The sequence below is a fragment of the Pararge aegeria genome, chromosome 7 (genome assembly GCF_905163445.1).
Source record: "Pararge aegeria chromosome 7, ilParAegt1.1, whole genome shotgun sequence".
NCBI classification, from domain to species: Eukaryota; Metazoa; Arthropoda; class Insecta; order Lepidoptera; family Nymphalidae; genus Pararge; species Pararge aegeria.
Genome location: NC_053186.1, coordinates 1864810 through 1891612, shown reverse-complemented (window position 1 = coordinate 1891612; position 26803 = coordinate 1864810). Strand labels below are relative to the sequence as shown.

The window sequence follows — 26803 nt, the reverse complement described above, 5'->3', positions numbered from 1 at the left end:
ATATACATTATAGTTATATATATATATTATTAAAATTTACATAACATGCTGCATTGTCGTATTAGGATAACTTTTTCCAGTAATGACAAAAATGTAAGATGGGAATAAATAAATAAATAAATAATAATAAACTGATGAGAGATGTCTCTTAAAAAGTTCAGTTTGTATTAAACGTAAGCTTATAGAAAAGTCCTATTATAGTATAAAGGACTACGTAATCGATAAAAAAGCTTGGGTGTGAATTATTGCTCTAACCAGGTTGGTCTTCTAATAATTTTAAATGACATTGTGAGATGGTGATAACAAAAAAAAACCACCCGGCTAAGTTTGTTGTGGGCTTCTTCTTAGACCAGGACGCGTTTGGGACTCTCGTAGCTTTAGTTTTAAGTTTAGGAATGTGGTTATCGCCATCATCTCAGTACCGTGTAATTCTTATGTATGCATCAAAAGTGCCACTTGCCTGCGTGCCTACTTGAATAAAGATATTTTTTACTTTGACTTTGACTTTGACTTTGAACTTTTCAAGTAGGCCTAATATAAGCACTTTTGAAACGTCAAGTCTGTCTGTGCGTAGTGACTCTACCACTTGTTCGGAAGGCAGATTCTACCGAGAAGAAGCCGTCAAGAAACTCAGCAGTTGCTCTTTTCCAACATCAACAATTTACATTTTACATTTTAACATTCATTTTTCTATCTTGAGAGAGATGAAAGCGGAGCTGGATGCTTCCAAGCAACCTTGTCATTAGATTCATGTATATATGAATGAGCTTCCTTAACCCAGCATAACCTCTTATCTAACATCTAATATATATAAAAAAAAAAAAAAAATTGGAGATAGCCTATACCATTCCACTGCCCGGAATAAAGACCTATCTTTAAGGGAGGTTAGCCTAATATCACCACGCTTCACCACGGGCAGACAGGTTACTGAACGCAGTAGACGGTGTGATAGCACGGAGAACGCTGCCGGGCGTTTTCCGCTATATAACCTTAGTCGCTCCTTATGACACGGGAAGAGGAGCTCGGTAAGCAGGCTAAAAGGAAATTAACATGCTTAACTTTATAATTATTGCAATGAATAATTGTTAAGACTCCTCTATTTTCATTCATCGTAGAGTCAACGTCTCCTGAGGATGTTGCGTTGTCCGAGTGAAACGTGCGTAGAGATATGTTTGGTGTAGAGTATAAAAATTGAAGAAATTATAAAATACATGATAAAGATTCTCCTGCTATACGCGGAGTAGAGCAATTTAAGCAAAATTTAAATAATATATCATGAAATTCCTCAAAGTAACGCTAAATCGCTTAGCGGCACTTCTTTGCCAAAACCTACCACCAGACAAGACTACAGAAAAGTGTCAGAAGTTATAAATTCTCAAATTGCCGCTACGGGGCAGTGAACCCGGGACCTCCTACTTAAACCGTGCGCCGCGCCACGGAGGTCGTCTGAGCATAAGTACAAATTAAAATGGAATTCAAGTTCACTATTAGCGCGGACAGCTGAACGAAATAGCTTTATTATACCGTAGCATTATTAAATGCAGTTATTTATCAAAGTGTATTATTTCGATCGATAATGGGGTAAACGTGTCGAATTTATTGGCTTTTATTACAACTCCTCAAGAGTGAACTGGCGTTTTATTTATTGATTAGATTACCTATTTACTGTAAGCGGTAATAGAACAGTGGGCCAGACTTCGACTTCACTTTTGGATACCGAGTTCGATTCCCAGCACGCACCTTTTTTTCGTGTTTTATTATATTTCACTACAGCCAAAATTTCACCGATAATCTACAATGTATACTCATACAACATATAATAATATATTAAATCTTTAACTTATATATTAAATCTATATACTTACTACTAATGTTACTATATTTCTGACATAATCGATATTGACGGCCGATTGGCGCAGTGGGCAGCGACCTTGCTTTCTGAGTCCAAGGCCGTGGGTTCGATTCCCACAACTGGAAAATGTTTGTGTGATGAACATGGTGTTTATCTGTATATTATAAGTATTTATATGTATTATATTCATAAAGATATTCAACAGCTATCTTAGTACCCATAACACAAGCTACGCTTACTTTGGGGCTAGATGGTGATGTGTGTATTGTCGTAGTATATTTATTTATTTATTTATTTATATTTATATCCTGTAGGTACAACATAATATACAATTAATTACCTAGAAACGTTTACCCCACACTGCCGTATTTTTAATCTGTTTTCTTTATTTTATTACAGTGGACTGCAATCTCACCTGGGGGTAAGTGATGATGCACTCTAAGACGGTAGCGGGCTAACCTGTTGGGAGTACGTTACCTAGTCCCCTAATCGGTTTCCAAAAGGCATCGCATCGGAACGCTAAATCGCTTAGCGGCACGTCTTTACCAGACCAGACAAATTCCTAACTTGTATTTGTGTAGTTAATATGTAAATGTAGTATGTATGTTCATGTAAGTTTATATTACATTTTTTTTTTTTTTTTGCAACTTACTTTATGCACCATCCATTTTCCACTCTTTTATCGGCTTCGTACGCTCAGGTTGCCTTTAAAAGATCACTTTTAGTGATAAGGCCGCCTTTGCACCCTAGCACTAAGTACTATAACTGTTTTCCTTGTATTTTCCTTTTTTTTGTTGTGTTGCAATAAAGTTTTTTCTATTCTATTCTATTCTATTCTTGCCCTTGAGAGTCGAACCAGTGACCTCCTACTTACATTGACAGGGCTCGCCATTGCGCCACGGAGGTTGTCTAACTTTTTCAAAGTTAAGTGCGATTTAAGCAATACAAATATCACTTGCTTCAACGGTGAAGGAAAACGCCGTGAGGGAACCTGCATGCCTGAGAGTTCTACATAATGTTCTCAAATGTGTGTGGAGTCCACCAATCTGCACTGGGCCAGCGTGGTGGACTACGGCTTTACCACTTCTCATTGAGACCCGTGCTCTGTAGTGGGCCGGTAATGGTTTGATGTGATGACGATGATACTGAGTTTACTAGGCTACACAAAATTGCAAATTCATTCAAGGGCAATTGTATAATATTTTATCACAAATTACCAAATGATATCTTTGTTATGTCTCTCAATAAGTTCAAAGTTCGTATAAAACGTAAGCTTACACAAAAATCCTATTATTATATTAAGGATTACTTAAACGATAAAAAAGCTTGGGTGTGAATTACTCTAGCTTCATAGCTTAATATAAATTTACTGTGAGATGGTACTAACAGAAAAAAAATTACCCGGCTAAGTTTGTTGTGGGCTCTTCTTAGATCAGGCTGCGTTTGGAACCCTCGTAGCTTTAGGTTTCAGTTGGCGAATGAAGTTATCACCATCCCCTTACAATTATGTAAACAAATATGTATGAACGCTTCATAAGTGCCTGTGATAGGCCTACATGAATAAAGAAATTTTGAATTGAATATATGTTGTTTGAACCTATTCGTAGATTATCGCTGAAAATTTGGCTTTAAGGTTTCCTCGTTTTGCTGGAAATACAGAAGAATCCTAAAATTTATGAATCGCTTACTTTTTGCGTCGAATCTTGAAGGGAAATAATTTTTCAGTGTCATTTTTAATTAAATATTCATTTTGACGTGACGAAAACCACACGTTGCGATATGCTACAGGTGACTTCAACTTACAAAAAACGCGCATTGTTTTTTATTTAATTTATTCGTGTTACCGCGTTATGGAAATGAAAAATCCGATGGTAGTGAATTTTTCTGAATTTATATACCTAAGTTGCCCGCGGCTTCGCTCACGTTAGGTTCAATTTATGATTTGGTAAATTTTAACTATAAAGGTTTAAAAAATGTCTTGCTGCCAATAGAAAAATATGAACGTAAATTACTTAAAAATCAGAAAAGTTCATATACATTTTCATCCCTTATTTTCATGCCTTTGGAGTTGGAATTTTTTTAATGTGATTTTTTTTTATTGTGAAACATGTATTTCTTTATTTTTAATCAGAAACCTACAAAGTAAAACTTAAAGTTTCATGGAATTAACTTGAAAAATAAATTGATAAAAGATGGATTTTACACAAACATTCATCACCATTTAACCCTCTTAGGGTTAAAATTTTCAAAAATCCGTTCTTAGCGGATTCCTACATTGTAATAACTACGTATCTGTGTGCAAAATTTCAGCCCGATCCGTCTGTACGTTGATAGATCAGTCAGTCAGTCAGTCAGTCAGTCAGCCTTTGCCTATTATATATAGATAGAAGACTACCTTCTGCCCCCGACTTAGATAAAGGTCGTTAGTTGCTCGTTAACAATTTGAACCCTACGGGAAGTATTTGAGAGATCGGTATAGAAAGTACGTAGTGTTGTATAGGTACTTTGTTTTGTTATACTTTTCTTTTTGTTCTATATACTTTTTGTGGTGTGCAATAAAAGTATATTCATTCATTCATTCAAAGTACCTACATGTTATAATCCATAGCAATTTTCAATTTTCCCCCGGGAAATACTTCAGGGATCGGCATAAAAGGTAGCCTATGTTCTTTTCCATGTCAAATGCTACATGCATACCATATTTCATCCAAATCCGTTCAGCCGTTTTCGCGTGATTGAGTAACAAACATCCACACTTTCACATTTATGATATAAGTAGGATAACTAGCTGTTGCGCACCTGCTTCGTCCGCTTTTATTATGGTTTTTTAAAAATCCCGTGAGAAACGTTTGTATTCCAGAAGCCTAAATTCTCCGTTGCCAAAAAACAAGGTGGTTTTTCTTTCACCATCAGGTGAGCCGACTCTTGGTCCGTCTAAAAAAAAAAAAATGTGCCCTGTGATTTTCTGCGACTCTGTCCACCTAGTTGCAAGGCCTGCAAGGCTGCGTTTCCCAGTAGAAATCTCTATTGAGGAAGCATAATTTTTATTTAAATTCCAGAATATACAACGTGTAATGAAATTACGAAATAATGTTGAAGGGTGCATAAGTATATGTCATAAGGAATCACCCTGTGAAATATTAAATCAAAAGAAGTATATTTATTTTTCCATAGAAACAAATTTAAATACTTACTTATGACAACCCTATTGAAGATAAAAAACCCGACACGCACATAGTACCTACGTAATAAAGTGAACGGAGACACTTGATTTTACGTTTGCCTGTGATGTTAGGGTTGTGTCGGATTTCTTTCATTCAAAACTATGGCCATGGTTATACAAATTTCAAATTCAAATTCAAATTCATTTATTTCAAGTAGGCCTACTTTATAAGCACTTTTGAAACGTCAAGTACCTATGCATGTTTGTGTGACTCTACCACCGGTTCGGAAAGCAGATTCTACCGAGAAGAGCCGGCAAGAAACTCAGTAGTTGCTCTTTTCCAACATCAACATTTACAATCATTTTGCTATCTTGCGGGAGATGAGAGCGAGGCTGGCTGCTTCCATTCTACCTTGTCATTGAGGAATTCATCAAATGTATAGTAACCTCGCTGTACTAGATGCGTTTTTACACATTTTTTAAATGTATGCATTGGTAGGTCAAGAATTTCCTTAGGAATCATGTTGTAAAAGCGTATACTCAACCCCACAAAGGAGTTCTGCACCTTTCGCAGACGATATGCAGATATCACTAATTTATGACCGTTTCTGGTAAGTCGATTGTTAATTTCAGCTTTTGATTTATAAAGAGTAATATTTTGCCTTACAAAGACTATATTATTATAAATGTATTGCGAAGCTACTGTAAGAATACCTATTTGTTTAAATTTTACACGAAGCGATTCGCGTGATCCAAGTTTATATATTGATCGTACGGCTCTTTTCTGTAGTATAAATATACTTTCAATATACTCCAAAACTACTAGCGTTTCTGCTTCACAGATAAGTCTCAGAGACAGTAAATAATGCCTTCTAAAGCCTTAGAACTATTCTTCCGGTTTTCATTTACACGTTGTAAAGCTACGAACATAATTTTCTACCTTAACGCTCCATTATATTTGTATTTTTTGAATTTTCTGTGTGTGGTGTACAGTAAAATTGCATTCATTCATTTATTAATAACTGCTAAAAATTCATCAACTACTGCGAAAAAAACACTATTGTTCAAGTTATTTGCATTTAACAGTACCTTTTGTTAGGTACGGAATAATAAATTACTAATTAACTACTTAATTTACTTATAATTACATTTGTAGCTTGCATGTAGGTACATGTATTTTTAATTCGCTGACCGAATTAAGTACAACAATAAAAATACCTACTTACAACTCAATTACACGCCCAATGCGTAATTAGCGAAAAAAAATATACCTACAACCTAACAATATAGCCATACTCATTCAAAATGGCGACCGGTCTATCAATATAATAATACTGTCAAAGTTTAATTGAAATTCTGCGCCGCTCAAAGCTCCGCGTCCCGTATTATTGATACATTATGAACCTACAAAAGAGCCATAGCAATTTACAACTGAATTACAAATCTCCATGCCCCTAAATACACAATCAGGTTAAATCAATTGTCTATATACACCTCCCTTTCCAACAAACTGAAAAGCCGGTAAGACTGCGCGGGACAAAAGATCGTTTGCCTCGTTGGGCAACGACAGTTACGCCTTCGAATAACAAGGGTGGGGATTTCAAACCTTGTTTGCTCTTTGGGCGTGTCTGGGTTTCGAACGCGTGGGGGCACAGTCGTACGGTGGCCGCCGCCGCGAGCACATCTCGCTGTCAAGCCCGTTTTGACAGCTTGACAGTTCGGAAATTTGAATTGCTAAGTGGATTGAGACATGTATTAATATTTAACGACTCGAAGATTGATACCGATACCGTTTACATTAAAGGTGTTTGTAAACAGATAGACTTTTACAAGATGGCGTTCGAAGATCGCTGCAGTCCTAATCAGGCCAACAGCCCCGGTCCAGTTACTGGTAGAGTCCCGGCACCTCATTCTAATACAGTCGAAGTGAGAAACGCGTACCAAAGTCAGTATACTTGCACAACCATAGATTCTAGATTTGACAGATCAATGACAGTCGTCAAAGTGCAGCCTAACTCGCCGCCAATGAGTCCCGAACACAGTCAGAATGAAATGGACTACCAAAATTACTTCAGACCAGAAACGCCAGACGTGAAACCTGTAATCCAAGGCAGTTTTGATGACAAGAGGATCCGCCAGCCTCCACCTACAATCCCGTTTTCGATAAGCAACATTTTACACCCGGAGTTCGGGCTGACTGCGATTCGAAAAACGAACAAAATAGAAGGACCAAAACCCGTTGGTCCCAATCACAGTATTTTGTACAAACCTTATTTATCGAACGATGGGTCAAAGGACTATTCGAAATTTAATTTTGATTTTTGTAAATCTAAGGATGATTTTGGTGCATTACCACCCCTCGGCGGTTTAAGGCAGACTGTGTCAAATATCGGAGAGCAGGTACAGAAAGAGCCACCAAAGATTGTAGAGGCACAAAAGAGGCCGGACTCAGCAAGTTCTATAGTCTCTTCTACTTCAAGCGGGGCCCTGTCCACGTGTGGGAGCACAGATACCAACAGTCAGAGTGGGAATAGTAATCTATGGCCGGCGTGGGTCTACTGTACGAGATACAGCGATAGGCCTAGTTCTGGTAAGTACCTAAATACTTGTTTTTGTAAGTAGAGAAAAATGAGACACTCATTAAAGCCTAAAATTATTGATATATTTACCTCCTGTCCGTTAAGCAAACGTCAATAAGCCATTCGAAATTTCAGGTGACCTTAAAACTTAATTGACGTTTCGGTTTACGGCCGCTAAAGAGTTTAGCCGTCGGGCACTGATATTACCACTAACAGCTGATGAAAATTGATATATCATTAAGTGGAATTAAAAAGAGACCGATTTATTTTTAAAACATAAAAAGTATTTTTGTCATGATTACTATTTATCGTATTACATTAGCATACACTTTTATATACCTATATAATCTTAAGTATCAAGGCAATATTAAAAATGTGAAAAAATAAATAAAATGCAGAAACATGTCGTTGAATTAAATACGTGTTAAAATGTTTTTTTTTTGCTATGCAGTCAATGACCTGAACAGGGATTATAACGTCACTGCACAACGTCTCTCGCTGTCGTTGCAGGGTGTTTTTCTGCACCGAATTTATAAATATGTACTCTCTTTTTACGTACCGTATTATTTCTTGTTATTTCTTCTATTGTAATTGAGTTCTTAGTGATTTTCCGATGTACCTAGGTTACCCAGATATCACACATGCGGGTATGCCTACCTAAATTACGTATTTATTAAATAATGGCATTAATTTTGTACCTATATCACTATATTTAAATCAGCCACTAAGTTATAATTAAATATATTATGACAATACACACATCGCCATCTCGCCCCAGAGTAAGCGTAGCTTGTATTATGGGTGCCAAGATAGCTGTTGAATATTTTTATGAAGATTATACAAAAATACTTATTATATACATATAAACACCCAGACACTGAAAAACATTACTGTTCGTCACACAAACATTTTCCAGCTGTGGGAATCGAACCCACGGCCTTGGACTCAGAAAGCAGGGTCGCTGTTATATCTTCATTTCTCTTTATGTCAATAGTCTTTAACAGTCCACGGCTGGACGCAAGGCCTCTCATAAAATGATGGTTTTCACTTTTCCCATTACCATCACGCTGGGCAGACGGGTTGGTGATCGCAGTAGATGTGGTAGTAGTAGCACAGATTACGCTGCTGACCGTTATCCGTTATATGCACTGTCGTCTCGTACGAAACACGTGGGAAGAGGGATGGCGACAGCTGTGTTCTAATCTGCCGTAAAGACATGGCAAATATTTATCTATAACAATAAATATTCGCCAAATTGTACGTTCTACCTTATTGTGCTGTTGTATTTGTTTCTCTGTAAATTTTCTCCGTGGTGTACAATAAAAGTGTATTCATTCATTCATTCATTCATTCATTCATTATTGGAAGCGGTGATAGCTCAGTGGGTACGACTTACTTTTCAGGGGTGCGAGTTCGAATACCAACCCGCACTTTTAACTTTTCTAAGTTATGTGCGTTTTTAATTCAAATATCACTTGATTCAACTGTGAAGGAAAACATCTGCATGCCTGAGAGTTCTACATATGTTCTCAAAGGTGCTTGGAGTCCACAAGCTCGCACTGTGCCAGTGTGGTGGAATACGCCCTTAACCCCTTCTCATTTTTGGAGGAGACCCTTGGCTTGAAGGGCCGTTAAAGGGTTGATATGATGATGATGGACAGTAAAATCTTATTAGATTTTTGTCGCCAGTTTTTATTTAACTCTTATCATTCCCATACGTATAAAGTAGGCATTTTCTAGTTTGAATTTTTATTCCAATTTCTAACATGCCGCCTACGACTGAGATGAAATTTGACATAACTATTTTACTTAGGTGTAGAACGTACTTTATTTTTTTTATTGACAATAAGTTACCTCGCTCTATTAAAATACTACTCTAGATCAGAATAAAATAGATCAAAAACCAGGCATCTAAGGCTAAAGTCTTAAGAATAATTGTAAACGCTATAATCTATGTTTATAGAAATATACTTTTTTAAATCACTGCAAGAAAGCTTTTGACTGCAATCTCAGCTTTAAAAAATGTGAGCCAATATAAAAAAAAGAAAAATGATTGTAAAAAAATGGTAGAGCAACTACTAATAAAGCTTACTTGAAATAAATGAACTTTGTATTTTAAATTTTAAAAACTATAAACAAATCGTGGACGACGACACGTGCAACTGCTGTTTTAAAGTAAAACAAATTAATTATGACTGTAAAAAGTTAATTTGATTAGTTAACCGTTCCAAAATTTAATTAATTCATAATAACTAATTGCTGTCAATGCAATTTACCCTGATGAATAATTGATTTTTGTAATTTTATAAATAAATATAATACAACAAAACTGGTCCTGTTTTGAAAAGAGGAGTTCAAAATTTAAAATTCAAAATTCATTTATTTCAAGTAGGCACTTTTGAAACGTCAAGTCAGTCTGTTCGTAGTGACTCTACCACCGGTTCGGAAGGCAGATTCCACTGAGAAGAGCCGGCAAGAAACTCAGCAGATTGCTCTTTTCCAACATCATTTTAGTTCAGTAGTAATACAAACGTTCAGAAAAATTATATATTGTCGACCTTTCTGGCGCAGAGGTAATCGCTGTGGTTTTGTGCGTGGGAGGCCTCAGGTTCGATTCCCGGTGGGGTAATTTAGAATTTCTGAATGTTCTCCGGTCTGGTTTGGTGGAAGGCTCGGGCCGTGACTGGACTCAAGAACTATTAGGTTTTCGGTTTCACCAATACCTCTCAGAGACAGTTCATAATTTACCTACCTCTATTAACATGTTGTTTACTCATTTTCAGTAGTGGACTAAAAAAAGACAGTCACAGGAAACTTCTCCTTAATTTTTTTTAACTGTAATGTTGCCATTTCATAAAAACAATGCTGCCGTTATAAAAAATTAAAACCACCGGACACGAATCAAAGTATTTCATTTGAGACCTACATTTAGAGAGTTTGTGGCCATCTTGGACCGATTTGAAATATAGCTAAAAAAAAAAAACAAATTCGGTTCATCCGTGCGGGAACTACGATGCCACAGACACACACACAAGCACGTCAAACTTACAACACCCTTTCGTTTTTCCCGACGCAAAAAAAAATCGGGCTATAAACAAAGAAAATTCATTTAGAAATACCCCCCATGCTTAAAAGAGGGAAAATCCTAAATCAAGTCAATGTAAATTTTCAAAATGAACAGTTTCCTATTAACTATGCATTGACTCTTTAATTACACTTGCTAATGAAGATGTAATTTCTTATCTGGGAATCGGCTGTTCTAATTGAGATGCTGTTTTTTTGTTTTCATAGTTCATGTGCAATAAATCGTGGAGAGATAATAACTTTATTGCTTGCGGATAGGTAAAAAGTAGTGTTGCCCAAATTCAGTCTTGGTCTTGCAGTCTTGGTCTTGTTCTTGCGTTTTTGCAAGACCAAGACCAAGAACAAGACCGCGTATTTTTAGCAAGACCAAGACCAAGACTGACCGTGCAAGACTTGAGCAAGAACAAGACATAGCCTGCAAGACTCTTGCGTCTTGCAGCTAGGACTTAGCGCTATTTCACGGAGTAGTTAGGTGTAACAGTTCGGTGTATAGGTAGGTAGGTACGCTTAGGAATTCTATGAGACGCAAAAAACTATATCAAAGAATATGAAAAACTGGACCTATGCGCATTACGACTAATACCATAAACATAGCGAATAAAAAAATATCTATTAAAATCAAACTGAGTGCATGCATAGTTATGTTTTAACCATCGGCACTTTGATAATGCGGCATCAAAAGTTTTGTACTTACTTCTCAAAGAAATTTGCCGCTTTTCGGAAGTACATGGTTATGATACACGCGCCGGCGGCTTCTTTTGAAATCTAAAACAATCGTTGCCGCCGCGCCGAAATCATAACATTTGACACTATTCATGCAAAATAATTTCGAATTTTAAGAGTACCTACAGGTGTTCCAAAGAATAAATAAGTTTCAGAGTGCTTAGAATGAAAATGAATACATTATACTGATCACGCAAGTAGTATTATGATTAGGATAAAATGGTGAGGATAGGTAGTAGATGTCATAATAATTCATTCTAGTAAGTAATTATAATATTGATTACTTATATGGTTTTAAACTAATTACTTAGGTACTATTATTGTACATTTAGTCATTATATTTCTTAAGTTTTTACAAGAAAAAATAGCAAAAAAGTGTTCGAATATCTCTGAGAGAGATGATGAGAGTAAGTATTTACTAGCTGTGCCCGCGACTTCGTCCACGAGGAATAGTAACTTTGGAGGTATAGTGACGTTCAGGATTTATTTATTTATTTTAAAACTTCTGTCATCAAACATACAAACGAACTCTTCAGCTTTATTCAAATAAATGATAAATCGTAAAACTCTTTTATTAAATTTCTTATAAGTTGAGGGTTCAATCTCTTTCTAGACAGATAAGTATTGTTCTTTAAAATACAGTCAAGTTATTGTAATTAATTTGTTTTTTTACATGTTTTAGCAAATGTAAGCTTATAAATCATAAATGTTTATTAAGAAACAGTTACTTCCATGGAAAACGACATATAGGTCAGTTGATTTTTCGAATTTCTTATCAAATCTTCAGTTATTTATTAATCTGCTTGATCTTTACTATGGCTATGTTAATTCAAGCTCACAATGTTCCAATTCTAATACGTTTTTCTAAGATTTAAAGTAAACTTTAATAAATAGTAATAGACTAATAGGTAATTGCAAGACTTGCAAGACTCTTGCTGCAAGACCAAGACCAAGACCAAGACTGGGAGCGCAAGACCAAGACCAAGACCAAGACCAGGTGTATTGGCGCAAGACCAAGACCAAGACTGGCTAAGTCTCGTCTTGTTCTTGCATTTGGGCAACACTAGTAAAAAGGCGTTTTATGGTAAAATTGTATAATTATTTAGAATGGTATACAATAGCAAGGTACCATTAAATCACAAGTCAGTGATTTCCTGTAAATTAACCTTTTTACGTGTCTCCAGGATACAAAAGAGCCGGCTAAGTGCGAGTTGGAATTGCACGTATGCAGTGGCGTGCATTTCATACGTGCAGTAAAGCACTGCTTACCCTAAAATTAATGTATAAATAAAATTAATAAATAAATATACTACGACAATACACACATCGCCATCTAGCCCCAAAGTAAGCGTAGCTTGTTTTATGGGTACTAAGATGACTGATGAATAAACATCCAGACACCGAAAAATGTTCATGCTAGTCACCCAAACACTTTCCAGTAGTGGGAATCGAACCCACGGCTTTGGGCTCAGAAAGCAGGGTCGCTGCAAACTGCGCCAATCCGCCGTCGGTATAATTTATAAAGGTGAAGGATTTTTCCATTTTATGCCATTTTCCCTAAATTACTATTGATCGAAATTCGATCATAATTAATTTAAATTATAAGTTTGAACATTATTTATCTATTTTCAAAGATTATACTTCTATAATCACAGATTTCGCCACGAATACATTGTGAATTTGTCTTATGTCACTGCTGAAAAAGAGTATACAACGTGTAACGGAATTTCGAAATAATGTTAACTGACAACCCTATTGAAGATAAAATACCAACACGTGCATAGTACCTACGCTACCTAATAAAGTGACAGGAGTCGCTAGATTTAATCCCGGAATAATGTACGGCTCCTGTGGGATTTGTTTTGTTTTTAACAAAGGATGCGTTTGACCTTTTTTTTTGTACAGCAGTTCAGGTGTCAAAAAAAAACTTCCCAACGACTGGTACAATACACTTTAAAAAAAATTAACTCTGCAGCGTTTGTCATAAAAATACGCAATGTCAACCACAGCATAAGTTGCATACGGTCAATTGGGGTCACCTATGACACCGGAACAAAAAGATTGTAACTTTAATTCTATTAAAACAATAATTCACACACTCATTGTGTAAACCCATTTTAGAGTTCTTTTTTATGAAAAGATATAATATCTCTCTTATATAAAAAAATCTCGTGTTTCGACTGAAATTTGGTTTGATTTCTATCTTTCTGTGTATGCAGTAGGTCTGAGAATAGCATGTAAGGTGTTTTGCATACCAAAAATTTCTGCCATGCCATCTTTGAAATCCAAAAATAAACGAAGGCGAAGTTGGGGGCAGTATTATACATTATTTGATAAAGCTGGTTAAATGGCCGGTAGTGAGGCCCCATATTTCTAGCCCTCGTGAGTTTTACCTTCTTTTGAAGTCGTTCAAAAATCTAAGACAATGAGACATTCGTGCGAAGCAATCAAGCGACTCCCACAGATGTCATATCAGAGCAGATTAAAAAGATACGCCATTGACAACATAATTACGTTTATGCCGTTCCAATTTTAAATTATCGCTCTTTAAACACGTTTCGCGCTTGTCGAGGTAACCAGTTTTTTTTTAATAATATTTACACACGCACACATGCGTGAATGGCCTGTGTGTTTTAGGGCAGAATGTTTTGAGCGATGCGTATCGGATTCAAATAAGATTCCGATGCTTATCAGAAAATCCACTTTGTGTTACGAATCCGAGTAGTGAGGATTGGTCATACAAGAAAGAGAGAAAAAATACGGGAAAATAATTTTTATTGCCACACATTTGAGTAAAATAAAAATGTGTGAGAGAGGCTCAGTATAGCAAACTAGTACAAAGAGTAGAAGTCGGTAGTCAAGGTTTGTTGACCTCTCTGGCGCAGTGGTGAGCTCTGTTTCTGTAAGAGTAGTTTAGTGAATAAGTGGGAGTTGATCTCCAACAGTGGAAATATGGGAATTTATAATTTCTTAATTCTCTCTTCTCTGGCTTTGTGGTAGGCTTTGTCTTTGGCATATTGGGATAAAAGCCTCCTCCTCCAAACAAAAAATAAGAACATACCTATAATAGATAAAAGACACTACATCTTTCGCGATACGTTCTACCTACATGTCAATTTTATCGAAATTATTTCATTATCGCGTTTACCGGGTACCTTCAGCTTTTTGCACTTCAGCCATCTTGGTTATTAAATGCCACGCCCACTCGCGCTTAAAAAGTTTAAACGACTCTATTTAGCTGATAATAGTCTGTGGGTAAGTCTGAAAGCTTACTAATTATGATAAAACTAGCGGTTGCCATGCGCGTGCGCACAACTTCTTGAAAGTTAATTTTCAAACTTTCTTCTGCTATTCTTTTTTCAAATCTCCACCTACTTTTTTATATTATTAATGCGAAAGCTTGAATGGACGTTTGTTGCTCAATTACGACAGAACGGCAAAACGTATCTGGATGAAATTTAGCACGGAGATAGATTTTTTTTATTACCCTACAAGCAATCTTTCTGTGGTATTTAAGTGATGTTGCAGTCTAAGAGCAGACAAACCTGTTAGCCTTCTCACAAGTTAGTCAGTTAAGTTTTACCCATAATCTAATAAGTTTCTATGCAGCATTTTAAAGGTACGTTTATGTCATTATAATACCTTGATAAATAACGCCTAACCTAAGGAGCCTGCGTAACGCGGTTAAAATCATGAGGGTTAATCAGCTACACACAATCCGAAAAAAAAGCATACATTAACTTTTCACCAATTTTATCACCTACGAGTTCGTGAAATGTTTTTTTTCTATAGACATCGCCTAAACCATTAGGCATTCGATTTAGGCGATTCCTAGTTTTCGTGAAAACGAGCATTAAACGCTTGGCGGGACCTCCTCGATAGATAATATATAACATTTAAAAAACCTACTCCTAATGTTTAATAATAATCCTTTATTGCCATACACTATTGTTAATACAAGATTTTTAACTAAATGTTTATCAATTAATATTAACAATATGGCAAATGGCCGCAAACTCAGCCTTATGCTGCGCATTGGCAACAATGCTCAACAATTTTTAGTGCTGAATATTGTGTTGTGTAAGTTAGTGTAGTGTTAGTAACGTTTATTATTCTGCTAGTCGAGCCCATTCCTTTGATACCTACTTATATTAACAGAATTTCGAAAAAAATATGCAAACCACCATTTTGTGGCGGCGGCTATCTTGGATCGAGTTTCATTAAACATAGCTAAGAACACTCCCAACACGGGATTCACCTTCTACAAAAAAAATCAAAATCAAAATCTGTACAACCGGTTTGGAAATACGATACTGGGACAGACACACCCACACCCACACACACACACACCCACCAACCTATACATACACACACCCACACACACACACAGACACACATACACACACTCTCTCACACACACACATACACACAAAACCAACACACACTCAAACGCCCACCATACACACACACACACATACATAGACACGTCAAACATATAAGTTATAACACCCTGCCGTTTTTGCATCGGGGAGTTAAAAACGGACGTACTCGTAAGTAAACGTTCTACCAACGTAATAATAACGTAACCGCGCCTTCTTATAAGTAATTACTTAATCAATTAACGAGCACCGTATTTCTCATAAAAATCTTGTTTCTCACATAACTGCATATGAAACGGGCAAGCAATATGTTCAGTTTTGGAATGCAATGTCGTTAAATTTTATCATCTACCCTCATGGTATCCTAATATGGGACTTGCGTTTTTCTCATAGAAAACTAACCGTGTGTAGGAATTAAGTATTCATATATATATAAATGTTATGTTGGTTTGTGTACGCTTCAAAAACTCAAAAAGTTTACCGATCGAGCTGAAATTTTAGCATGATATATAATACGCATCAAGGATTATTTTTATCTATTTTTCTCAACCTTACAATCAAAATGTGCCACAGGAAAGCGTGGCAGGGTACAGCTAATATATATATATATATATTCGATACCCGCGACTTTGTCCACGCTTATTTTAGGTTTTTTTAATACTTTTGGGGTGCTATATCATAAAACATAAACACAGTCAAAAAATTAATTTTTTTTAGGTGTGGACCAACCAACGTAAGCTTGTAGAAAAATCCTATCATAATATCGAGGATTACCTAAACGATAAAAAAGCTTGCGTGTGTCTCTCTGATAGCTCTGACTTCATAGCTATATTAATTGACTGTGTGATGGTAATAACAAAAAAATACCCGGCTAAGTTTGTTGTAGGCTCTTTGTTTGCGCGTTTAAAACCTTAGTAGCTTTAGGTTTAAGTTGGCGAACATAGTTATCGTCCACAATGATTTAAACATATATGTATGAACGCTTCATAAGTACCTGTGATAGGCCTACATGAAGAAATAATATTTTGATTTGAATTTGACCTTATCGCTTTGGTAGAGTAAGTTCTCTAAATATAGACTACCATAAGGATTTGTATAAATAAAACACAAAATAAGGAAGCGAAATCAGTCTTTTTGAATGCAATTAGTACAGAAACTATTTTAGAATTATAAGCAATACTCAAAATGTCTTAAAGAAACAAATTATTTAACAAACTAAATTTTTCTATAAAATATGACAAATTTAAACATTTTAAAATGGGCAGCTCAATATGGACCACTAGGTTTTTTAAATGGACCTATGGTGTCTAATATGGAGCACACTAAGTTTAATAGCGAATAACATCCATTTTTATTTAACAATTATAATTACGTTCCTCAGTGTAGTAGTAACGACCACCATAGATACAAATGAAACGTCGGCATTCTTACATATTACGCAAGTTACTGTCGAACCTCTTTCAGCTGATGTTGTAGACTTTATTTGTCTTTTACCTTTTTCGGCCAATATTTCTGGTATTTTTGAAGGTACCACCGTTATTCCGGTCTCATCAACATTGTATTATTTGCCGTATATTTGAATTTATCCATAGCTTCATCTAACAGCTTGAAAGCCAATATTGCCATAGTCATAGAATCTTTGTCCCATTTTTGCCTATTCCTTTGTTTAGGTGTTGTCGCCATATCCTAAAACAAAAAGTGAACAAGGCTTACAATATATAGTCTATGGATCATAATATGGACCACTAGTCCATTTTCAAAACCATTCATAGGTCCATATTACAAAATGATGCAATATCAAAGTTATAATTTCGTAAAAAAATAATGTTATAAGATACAGCCACGAATTACTTGACGAATAATTAGTAGCACTATAAAGTTTCCCGAATGGGGACAGTTCAAATATAATGATTATAATTGTAGCTGTAATAATGTTACAAAACTTACCGAAAATTTACATCAAATAGCGCTCTAATCTCAAAATGGTTGCCGCTGACACGTACGCACATCTAGCTCTGTTAGAATTCCCTGGCGGAACGCGACCAGGTATAGCCATCAAATGCATTTAACTTCACATTGATAGCAGCGCCATCTTGCCTAATGTTGCTATGGTCCATATTATAAGACTGGTCCATATTTAGAGAACTTACTCTACATATGGGATGCCATACCCCCTAAAAGGTTACCGCGCTACCATCTAAGACTGCAGTCTCTTATCTAGGCTAATTAAAAAAAGGCTTAAAAAGACACAGTTCGCAATACAATAATATTAGAAGGTATGAATTTTGTTTCATATTTGAACTTTCAGATAGGTTCCATAGAAATGTCATTAAATTCGTTTCAGCCGGTTTTTTAAAACAAACAAACCCAAAAAATATGACATTTAAGTAAACGAAATAACGTTTTTACAAATAAATTGCATCTCAAAGATTTGTAGTCCAAGAGCTAGGTGTCGCGATTTACTAACCTCCCTGTGAGCAGGCCGTGGGAGGTTCCAAGCGTTTGTTATTCTGACCGCTGGACTATACAAATAACCGTGTCGATCTCTTGTTACGTAAAAAACACAAATCTACCTCAGGTACCGTACATTTTCAGGGATAGACTGTAGCCTATGTGTTATTCGAGACCAAAATCTCTTTCTCTGCAAAATTTCAACCAGAAGGGCTATGCGCACCAAGAGAGATTCATGTGTTAAACGACTAAGACACCGGGAGGTACCTTTGCATCGTTCGAGACCATGTAGGACTGCGGTGCGTCGATAATGCAGTCGTATTTATATCAAAATACCCACCAACTCAATGTCATTAACATAAATATCTGGCAAATATGAATTTATAGTTATCAAAAGTTAAATATTTACCCAATTTATAAATTTACTGTAACATATGTCTACCAATTATCTTGTCAGTGTCTATAGAAAAAATACGACAGACGGCTAGAGATAACTATCTCGTGGTGCACATGCTAGCCCTAATGATCAGATCGGTCGTTCTGCATGACTAGCAGAAGATATTTATGGGAAAATAACAAAATTAAATATATTCATCTTCTATCTCTACTCTCTGGTCGTACGGGTTGAAATAATATCCAAATAATATACCTAAGTGTGATTTAAAGTTTTCCTCTAGCTTTTTGGCAGGTGGACAAGTAGATTATATCCCGTATCAGTGGACATAATCGGGGGATGAAATTTTTGTTTCCAGCATATTATTATGCTAACCGTGATTGCGTAACAAACATTAAAAATGTCCTTTTTATATCTAATCTTATCTTACTTAAGTAATAATATATTTATAGCTATAAAAAAAGAATTGCTATTCGTTAGTCTTAAGAAAACTTATGATTAGCTCAATCGATTTGGCTCATTTAGGTTTTGAAATACTCTTGGAAGTCTAAGGGAGGTCTACGTTGAGAAGTTGCCAGGAAAATGCTAAAAACGGCAATTTTATTCTCCCATAAAACAGTTGATATGTCACCATCCTAAGGAGTAAGGTTGTACGAAGTTCACCAGGTCAGCTAGTATTAGTATAGATATAACATAAGTGCATACAGAAATTTAAAGAATCTTAAACGGATTATAGTCCAAGAGCCAGGTGTCGCGGTGGATACGTCGTAAAAACGGACCGGATCGCGACCATCAAATCCCCGATATGGACCGTCTGCATCCCGAATACACGTACTGGTGGGAAGAAAAGTGTATCACGTTATGGCTTAATCTAATTTCACTACTAGTCGTTGTCGGCATTAAATCCCATGGAAACTATGAGTTTTTCCAGGTAGCCTATGTTACTCTCCGTACTTTCAATTAACTCTATGCCAAAAATCGAGTTTATTAGTTGCTGAGCTAGAGCGTTAAGTAAGGACAAACAAACACACACACTATCGCATTTATAACATTAGTACTTTAAGGATACAGTTTTTATATGTTTTTTCCTAGGAAAACCGACACTACGTCTGTCGGTTTTCCTTCTGCCCGGAAAAGCATGATATTTTAATCTTTGGTAACATACCGACGACAGCGCAGTGCGTTGACGACCTCCCTGGCGCAACAGTAAGCACTGTGAATTTAAGTAGGAGGTTCCGGGTTCGATTATTGGCAATTTGGGAATTTATAATATCTAAATTTTCTCTTGTCAGTGGCTAGTTACCCTACCGTCATAGACGAGGGGTATTAAAACCATACTCCCTAACAGGTTAACCCGCTACCATCTTAAACTGCATCATCACTACCAGCAACCAGGTGGGATTGCAGTTAAGGGCTGACTTGTAGTTAAAACAAATCCCTTTTCGTAAATTTAGCACTAACGTCCTATATGTAATTGAATAAAAAATCGTATGTACCTACGTAAAGTCTATGGCGTTTATCAAAGATTATTTTTTTTTAGGTACAAACTCTTACTTCTACTTCATACTACATTTGACGGCCGATTGGCGCAGTGGGCAGCGACCCTGCTATCTGAGTCCAAGGCCGTGGGTTCGATTCCCACAACTGGAAAATGTTGGTGTGATGAACATGAATGTTTTTCAGTGTCTGGGTGTTTATATGTATATTATAAGTATTTATGTAAGTTATTCATAAAAATATTCATCAGTCAGCTTAGTACCCATAACACAAGCTACGCTTACTTTGGGGCTAGATGGCGTTGTGTGTATTGTCGTAATAAAAAAAAAAAAAAAAAACTGTATGCCGCGACTGTACTCGCTCCGAAGCATTTAGTCCTTTAATTAGCGCGCTCACCAATTCTTGCTACTGTGACGGTTGTTCTTACATCGGTCGTGTAGGGATGTGCCCTGACTGAAACATCGATTAAAAAAGGTATAAAAAAGATGGCCGTCACAGAACGCCCGCCAGATGTTATTAAAAATGGACGAAAAAATACTGTTTACATTTTCATTATGACGTTTAAATAAAAATTCTTAAAAAATTAAAATACAAAATATGCGTGACGGCACAATTTCCGCTTCGAACCCCGTGATTCGCAGTGGAATATGGCAACCAATTGGCTGACGGGGCAGTTAATGATTTCATACTTGTAGCTAATTGAATACAATATTCGTAAAACAATGTACGTAATCCATAATTATGAATGCGCAACATTTAGCGCATTAACATAAATTATTTATTTATTAATTATTGACGGAGGATGCCATTTTTGTAACAACGGGATGTAATTGTTTAAAAATTCAATTGAAAAGGTAAATTATAATGTTACAATGTAGACCTGTATATAAAATGTAATTACTCAAAACTAGCGGTTGCCCTTGACTTCGTCCGCGAACAATTTCTAATTCGTCATCATTATTTTCTAATACCGGCTCAAGCATGGCTAGGAAATCTTTACAAAGGAAAGGACAAAACGTGTATGATTGAAAGTAAACTGAGAGTTGATAAAGCTGTGGGGGAAGATAAGTTTATATCCTTTCCCCGAGGAGATAATTGTCTCCTGCTCATGCTAGCCGCGCAGGACATCTATTATCAGGGTCTCTTCACAGAGTGATAAGGGTGAAACAGTAGTTCACGCGGTTCAAGTGCACTTTTGTAATTTCACACGCCTTTGAGAACACTATGTAGAACTCTCAGGCATGCAGGTCTCCAAAGCCAAAGCATGTGATATTTAATTGCTTGAACTAATAACGCACATAAATGTAAAAAGTCAGAAGCGCGTAGAATCAAACTCGGTTGCCGGTTAATAATATAACGTAGACGTCCGTTAAGAACGGAATTTTGGAGAGTTCATCTCTTAAGGGGACGTCACATTTCAGACAGGAGTTTGAAATTCGTACGAATTTACAACAACAATAGGACCCAAAAAAAAATCAAACATAATGAGGCATTAAGGTGGAAAACGCCTGGTTCTGAACTAAAAGACAAGCTTAATTAATAAGAACTGTTCAAACTCGCGCATCAAACCAATGACCTCGTGATTAATTTACGAACATACTAACCACTAGAGAAGCGATCACCAATCGTCACATACCATCAGGCAAAACCGCAGTGGAGCGCTAACTTGCCACTGAACAAAAAACAGATGTTACATAACCATTATCAGTAATAGCTAGCCTTCAATGCAACGACTAAGTACATAATAATTCAATGTAAATAAAAACGGCGATTTACAAAATCAATTCGCAGTAATAACCGTAATCATACAATTAACTCTTAAATTGTGTTTTCCTCGCTCAGTATGGCGACGGTAACCCATTTGAATAGAATCTAAGCAATGCGCACTTACGCATTAAAGTTGAACGCACATTTATACGCACCGTACAAATATTGATTAGTTCAAAACATGTCAATATCTGCAGTTTTCCTTCCTATTGAATCCGTTAAAGGTGATTATGGATTGTATGGAAAAGAAAGAGCGCCATCTAGTGACAATGCTACTTAATACTTACTACTCCTTAATTTCATGATGAAACGTATTAAACACTTATTGACATTCGTAGAAAACGTATTAGAAAAGGTTGAGAGTTCTGTTGCGTAAAAGTAATAAAAAGTTATAACTTACCTCGTTGAGATTTATGTAATTGTAAGCCCCAACTGAAATCACATCTGGTGGTGCAGTCTAAGATCGTAGCCGGCTGACCGGTTCGAGTTGGTGATATATTAAACGATTACCCTAATTCGGTTTGTACTTCGGGATCGTAACGGAATGATAACAACAGATTTTTTTGTGTCTAGATAGCTTATGAGAGGTGTATAGGCTTTTTATCTTGGAAAGTTGCACGGTTTTTTATTAACTGGACACATAACATACTACTAGTCAATTGAAACAGTAAATTATATTAGCAAGTTTTTTTTTTATTTCAATTATACTCATAATAAAATCCTTTACTGCTACACTCTATTGCTGTTAAAAGTTCTTTAGCTAGGTAATTACCACTTTATTATTTAACTATATGGCAAACAACAATGTTCAGCGCTGATTTTCAGACTGCTACAGTATCCAACTCGGCGTATAACTATGTCGCCCGTAGCGTTATTTCTATACTTAAAAAATTAGAAAATGTAATAAAAGTTTAAATTAAATTGAAAAAAGAACAAATACGGAATAAAACGCACACAATGAATACTACAGTTTATTGAACGGTATATGGCTAAGCTTTTAACAGTTTTAGGCGCGTTTGGATCTTTTCGGCGTTCAACATGGTCTAATATGCTAACAGCTTTAATTCCCTAAGTAAAGCGCAAAAAGGTATTTATTTCCATTTATAAATCACGCCAGGAATTCTTAGTTAATTAGACAGAATTTATTAAGAAATATATTTCAAAAAACACACACGTTTATGAAAATAATTATTGCATTCCTAGTTGATTGTGTGTTGGATGAAATATCGATATGATTTTGTGTAGATTTTCCACTTAACTAAAATTATAAATTGTACCAGCTACTAGACCACGCTTTGATTTGGGCCCCTAAGGCATTGCGCTTAGGGGCCCAAGTCTGCTATTTTGTTAATTGAGTCTCAGAGGTCGATCGAGGGCAAAATGTAAGTATTATAAAAAAAATATAATATTAAAGATTAATTATTATTTAAAATAGAAGTGCGATATATCAAAAATTTTTTTTTGTATTAAGTTTTTTGTCTGCATTACATGATTCTTTTTTAAATAAATAACTACTATTCACTAACATATTATTTATCCTACAGTTAATTCATGTTTTATATTTATCTCACTACTGATTTAAATTCAAAATTCATTTATTTCAAGTAGGCCCAGTTAAAAGTACTTTTGAAACGTCAAGCCATTCTGTTTGTTGTGACTCTACCACCGGTTCGGAAGGCAGATTGCACCGAGAAGAGCCGGCAAGAAACTCAGCAGAGTGCTCTTTTTCAACATAATTTTGCAGTTTACAATGAAATAATATATTCATAATAAATTTTCTATCTTGTGAGAGATAAAAGCGGAGCCTGCTTTGTCATTGATCGACCAATCCTAGACTTGGGATCCAGTCTGATATTGAATCCCATTCCTGTGGAATCTTCAGAAGCCTTAAAAAACTGCCGACTCGCAGATACTAACACTGAGTTAAGTAAACTGAATTTTAAAACGCACACAGAAGTCAAAGAGTACAATAACGTTAAATATCTTACAAATAAAAACAACAAATCTGTTTCATCAGCCAACCAATAAAATGAACTTTTTGTTTATCGATATAATTTTAGTCAACACGGTTCTACACTAAGCAAAGCCACCGAGATAAATTGCTCTAAACGTAATTGTTTAATAATTAATATCCAATTTATCGATAACATTTAATCGACACCGGCCACCATTACTCCAGTACTGAGAACCGGCCACCAGGCCTACTGTTTTTCTATCCCGGTATTCGCTAATAACTTGATTTCAACAGTTTTGGTGTGTTTTTTCCGTCTTTTGTTCCCTCGTACACTCGCAACATGAAATAAATTTTCCATTTATTGCCCCACATATTTTGACGTAGGAACTAGTGTTGCCAGGGTTGTCACACAATTATAATTTGAATATGACAAATTCGCAATTCGCGAGTCTGTTTGTTTGATTGTGGTCCATCTTAAACGCAGCAACGAAACAACTGACTGACGTGTATTTTTTTTTGAAACAATCTAATATCCGCACCGTTGCATAGGTTTTATTTGATTAATGATAAAGGTAGATTTGAAATAGGAACAGTTTTGTGTATGGAGTTATTGTATTGTTTTTTTTTGTTTTGTTGTTTTGTTCTTATTCAGAAGTATCACAACTAAGAAGTAGGTACTTCGGAATTGGCAATGACAGATGGTAATGGGATGAAGGCAGATAAGAATATAGTTATCTCCACCCTCTTTTCGCGGTTGTCGTACGAGGCGACTAAGTGAATGTAACGAAGAGGAGGCAACAGGGTTTTCTGTCCCAATACTACCTACCACCTTCTGTGTTCACTCACCCGTCTGCCGGGTGGTGATTATAGGTAGTATTGGGACAGAAAACTGACACGGGACAGTGACGTGACACTGTTATAGGCTATTGATAAAAGTACCAAAAAGTAGCTAAGCGAAGTAGCTAATTCCCGTAATCTCCACTACTGAGCTGAAGGCAAAAACAGAAGTGTTTGTACATTTCACAGTACAAACTGATTTTACACGGTTGTGAGGATTGAAGTAAGTTTAAAATGGATGTGGCAAGTTAAATTTAGCAATTAGTTCTAAGTTACTAAATTGGACATCCCCGGCGCGGCGCAGTGGTGAGCGCTGTGGTCTTATAAGTAGAGGTCTCGGCTTCGCACCCCGCCAAATTTGAGAATTCATTATTTTTGAATTTTCTCTAGTCTAGTTTGATGGAAGGCTTCGGCCGTGGCTAGTTCCCACCGTACCAACAAATATGTGCCGCCAAGCGATTCAATGTTAATGCTGCGTAGAAACTGATTAGAGCTGCATGGGTTTAATCTTGTCCAACGAGCTTGATTGATCCAAATTCAATTTCAAAATTTGTAAAAATGTAGGCCTATCACAGGAACTTATGAAGCGTCCATACATAATGTGTTAACATAATTGATTGACTGTTAAATATGAATCTCCCCATTGCCTACTTTAGACTTAGATAGATAGATAGAACGTCTTTATTGCATATATAGAAAAAAAAACAAATTAAACAAAACAAGAGGTAAAAAAATATACGAGTATATGCGAAAAGGCGGCCTTATCGCTTAAAGCGATCTCCTCCACTACTGCTACTTTCATGCTATCACTTAATACTGTTCGAAGTCTTTTATCATCCTAATTAAATCCTAATTTAATGCTGGGAATATGCTACTTGCTTATCAAAGTTAACTTAACAAAATTAATCAATCGTAACAAAATAAACAACAAAATTTATTACATTTAAAACGCCGCATCCAAACACTCATACATCCACGTCTCATTACGTATTCAGTTCGCATTACAAGCATTATCCAATGCCGTTCAAAAGTGTTCTTTATTACTGGTACGTAGTAAAGCTCAATTTGGTATAGCAAATACATTAATGGTTTGTTTTAACTTTATAAATGGATTTTAAGCGTTAAGTGTAAACGAAATAAGGTTGCTTTTTGTTTGTGTTAAGTTTGCAAGAATTGATTTTTTTTCGGGGGGTAGTATTATGGGTTATTATGGGGTGAGTTTACATAACACTTTTTACTATGTAATGATTTCGGATTTATTTTTGGGTGATTTTACTCCCCTTTTTGGGTGTTATTACCCCCCATTGTAAGCATTTACCCTATATGAATTATGAGTAGGTAGGTATCTCTTACATTTGAGTGTATGTTTGTTTCTTGACTCAAGGCTGTTAAACCCCCGACGCAAAAACAAAGAGCTGTTATAAGTTTAATGTATGTTTGTATGTCTGTCTGTGGCATCGTATTTCTCGAAGAGATGAACCTTTTTTAATTTTTTTTTTTTAAAGTTGAATTAGTCTGAAGTGTTCTTAGCTAACCAAGTTGCTCCTTAAATAGGTTTAATTGACAATGTGAGATGGTGATTAAAAAAAAAAAACCTGCTGAATTTGTTGTGATCTTTTCTTAGATCAGGGCGCGTTTGGAACCCGCGATGCTATAGTTTTAATTTGACGAATTTAGTTATCGCCATCAACTCACTTCATGAAATGTACACATCAAAAGTGCCATCTATGTTCCTATTGATATAAAGAAATATTTGACATTGACTTTAATATATTGATATAGTTTACTGTAGTGGTAGGTACTCTGCGAATATTTTAATAGAGGTCATTCAATATTCTCAGATCAGAGGAATATATTTGAGTATTTCAACGTCCAAAAGCGTGTCGAATGACGCCAATGACCGCGGTATAGGTGCCATGCTTCGCGCAACAGTGCTACACGAAGGGACCACGAACAATCTATCTTCATCTAGATATACTTCTCGGTGCGTGTGTATGTCACTAAACTCCTAGGCGGCTGGACAGATTTGAATGAATTTTTCGGTATGCGTTTGGGTGGCACCCTTGATGGTTTAGATTCACAAATCAGCCCGACAGATGGCGCTTGGGTCAGCTAGAATACTT

General features: G+C 36.0%; 1 protein-coding gene across 1 annotated transcript in view; it reads left to right on the top strand.

The window, feature by feature from the left end:
• Nucleotides 1–6696: 6696 nt before the first annotated feature.
• LOC120625126 (segmentation polarity homeobox protein engrailed-like) overlaps nucleotides 6697–26803 on the top strand; it is a 31721-nt gene continuing 11614 nt past the window's right edge. The window contains exon 1 of the mRNA XM_039892066.1: nucleotides 6697–7605. Within this exon, the coding sequence (XP_039748000.1) occupies nucleotides 6849–7605 (757 nt within the window). The 5' untranslated portion in view covers nucleotides 6697–6848. The remainder of the gene's footprint in view (nucleotides 7606–26803) is intronic.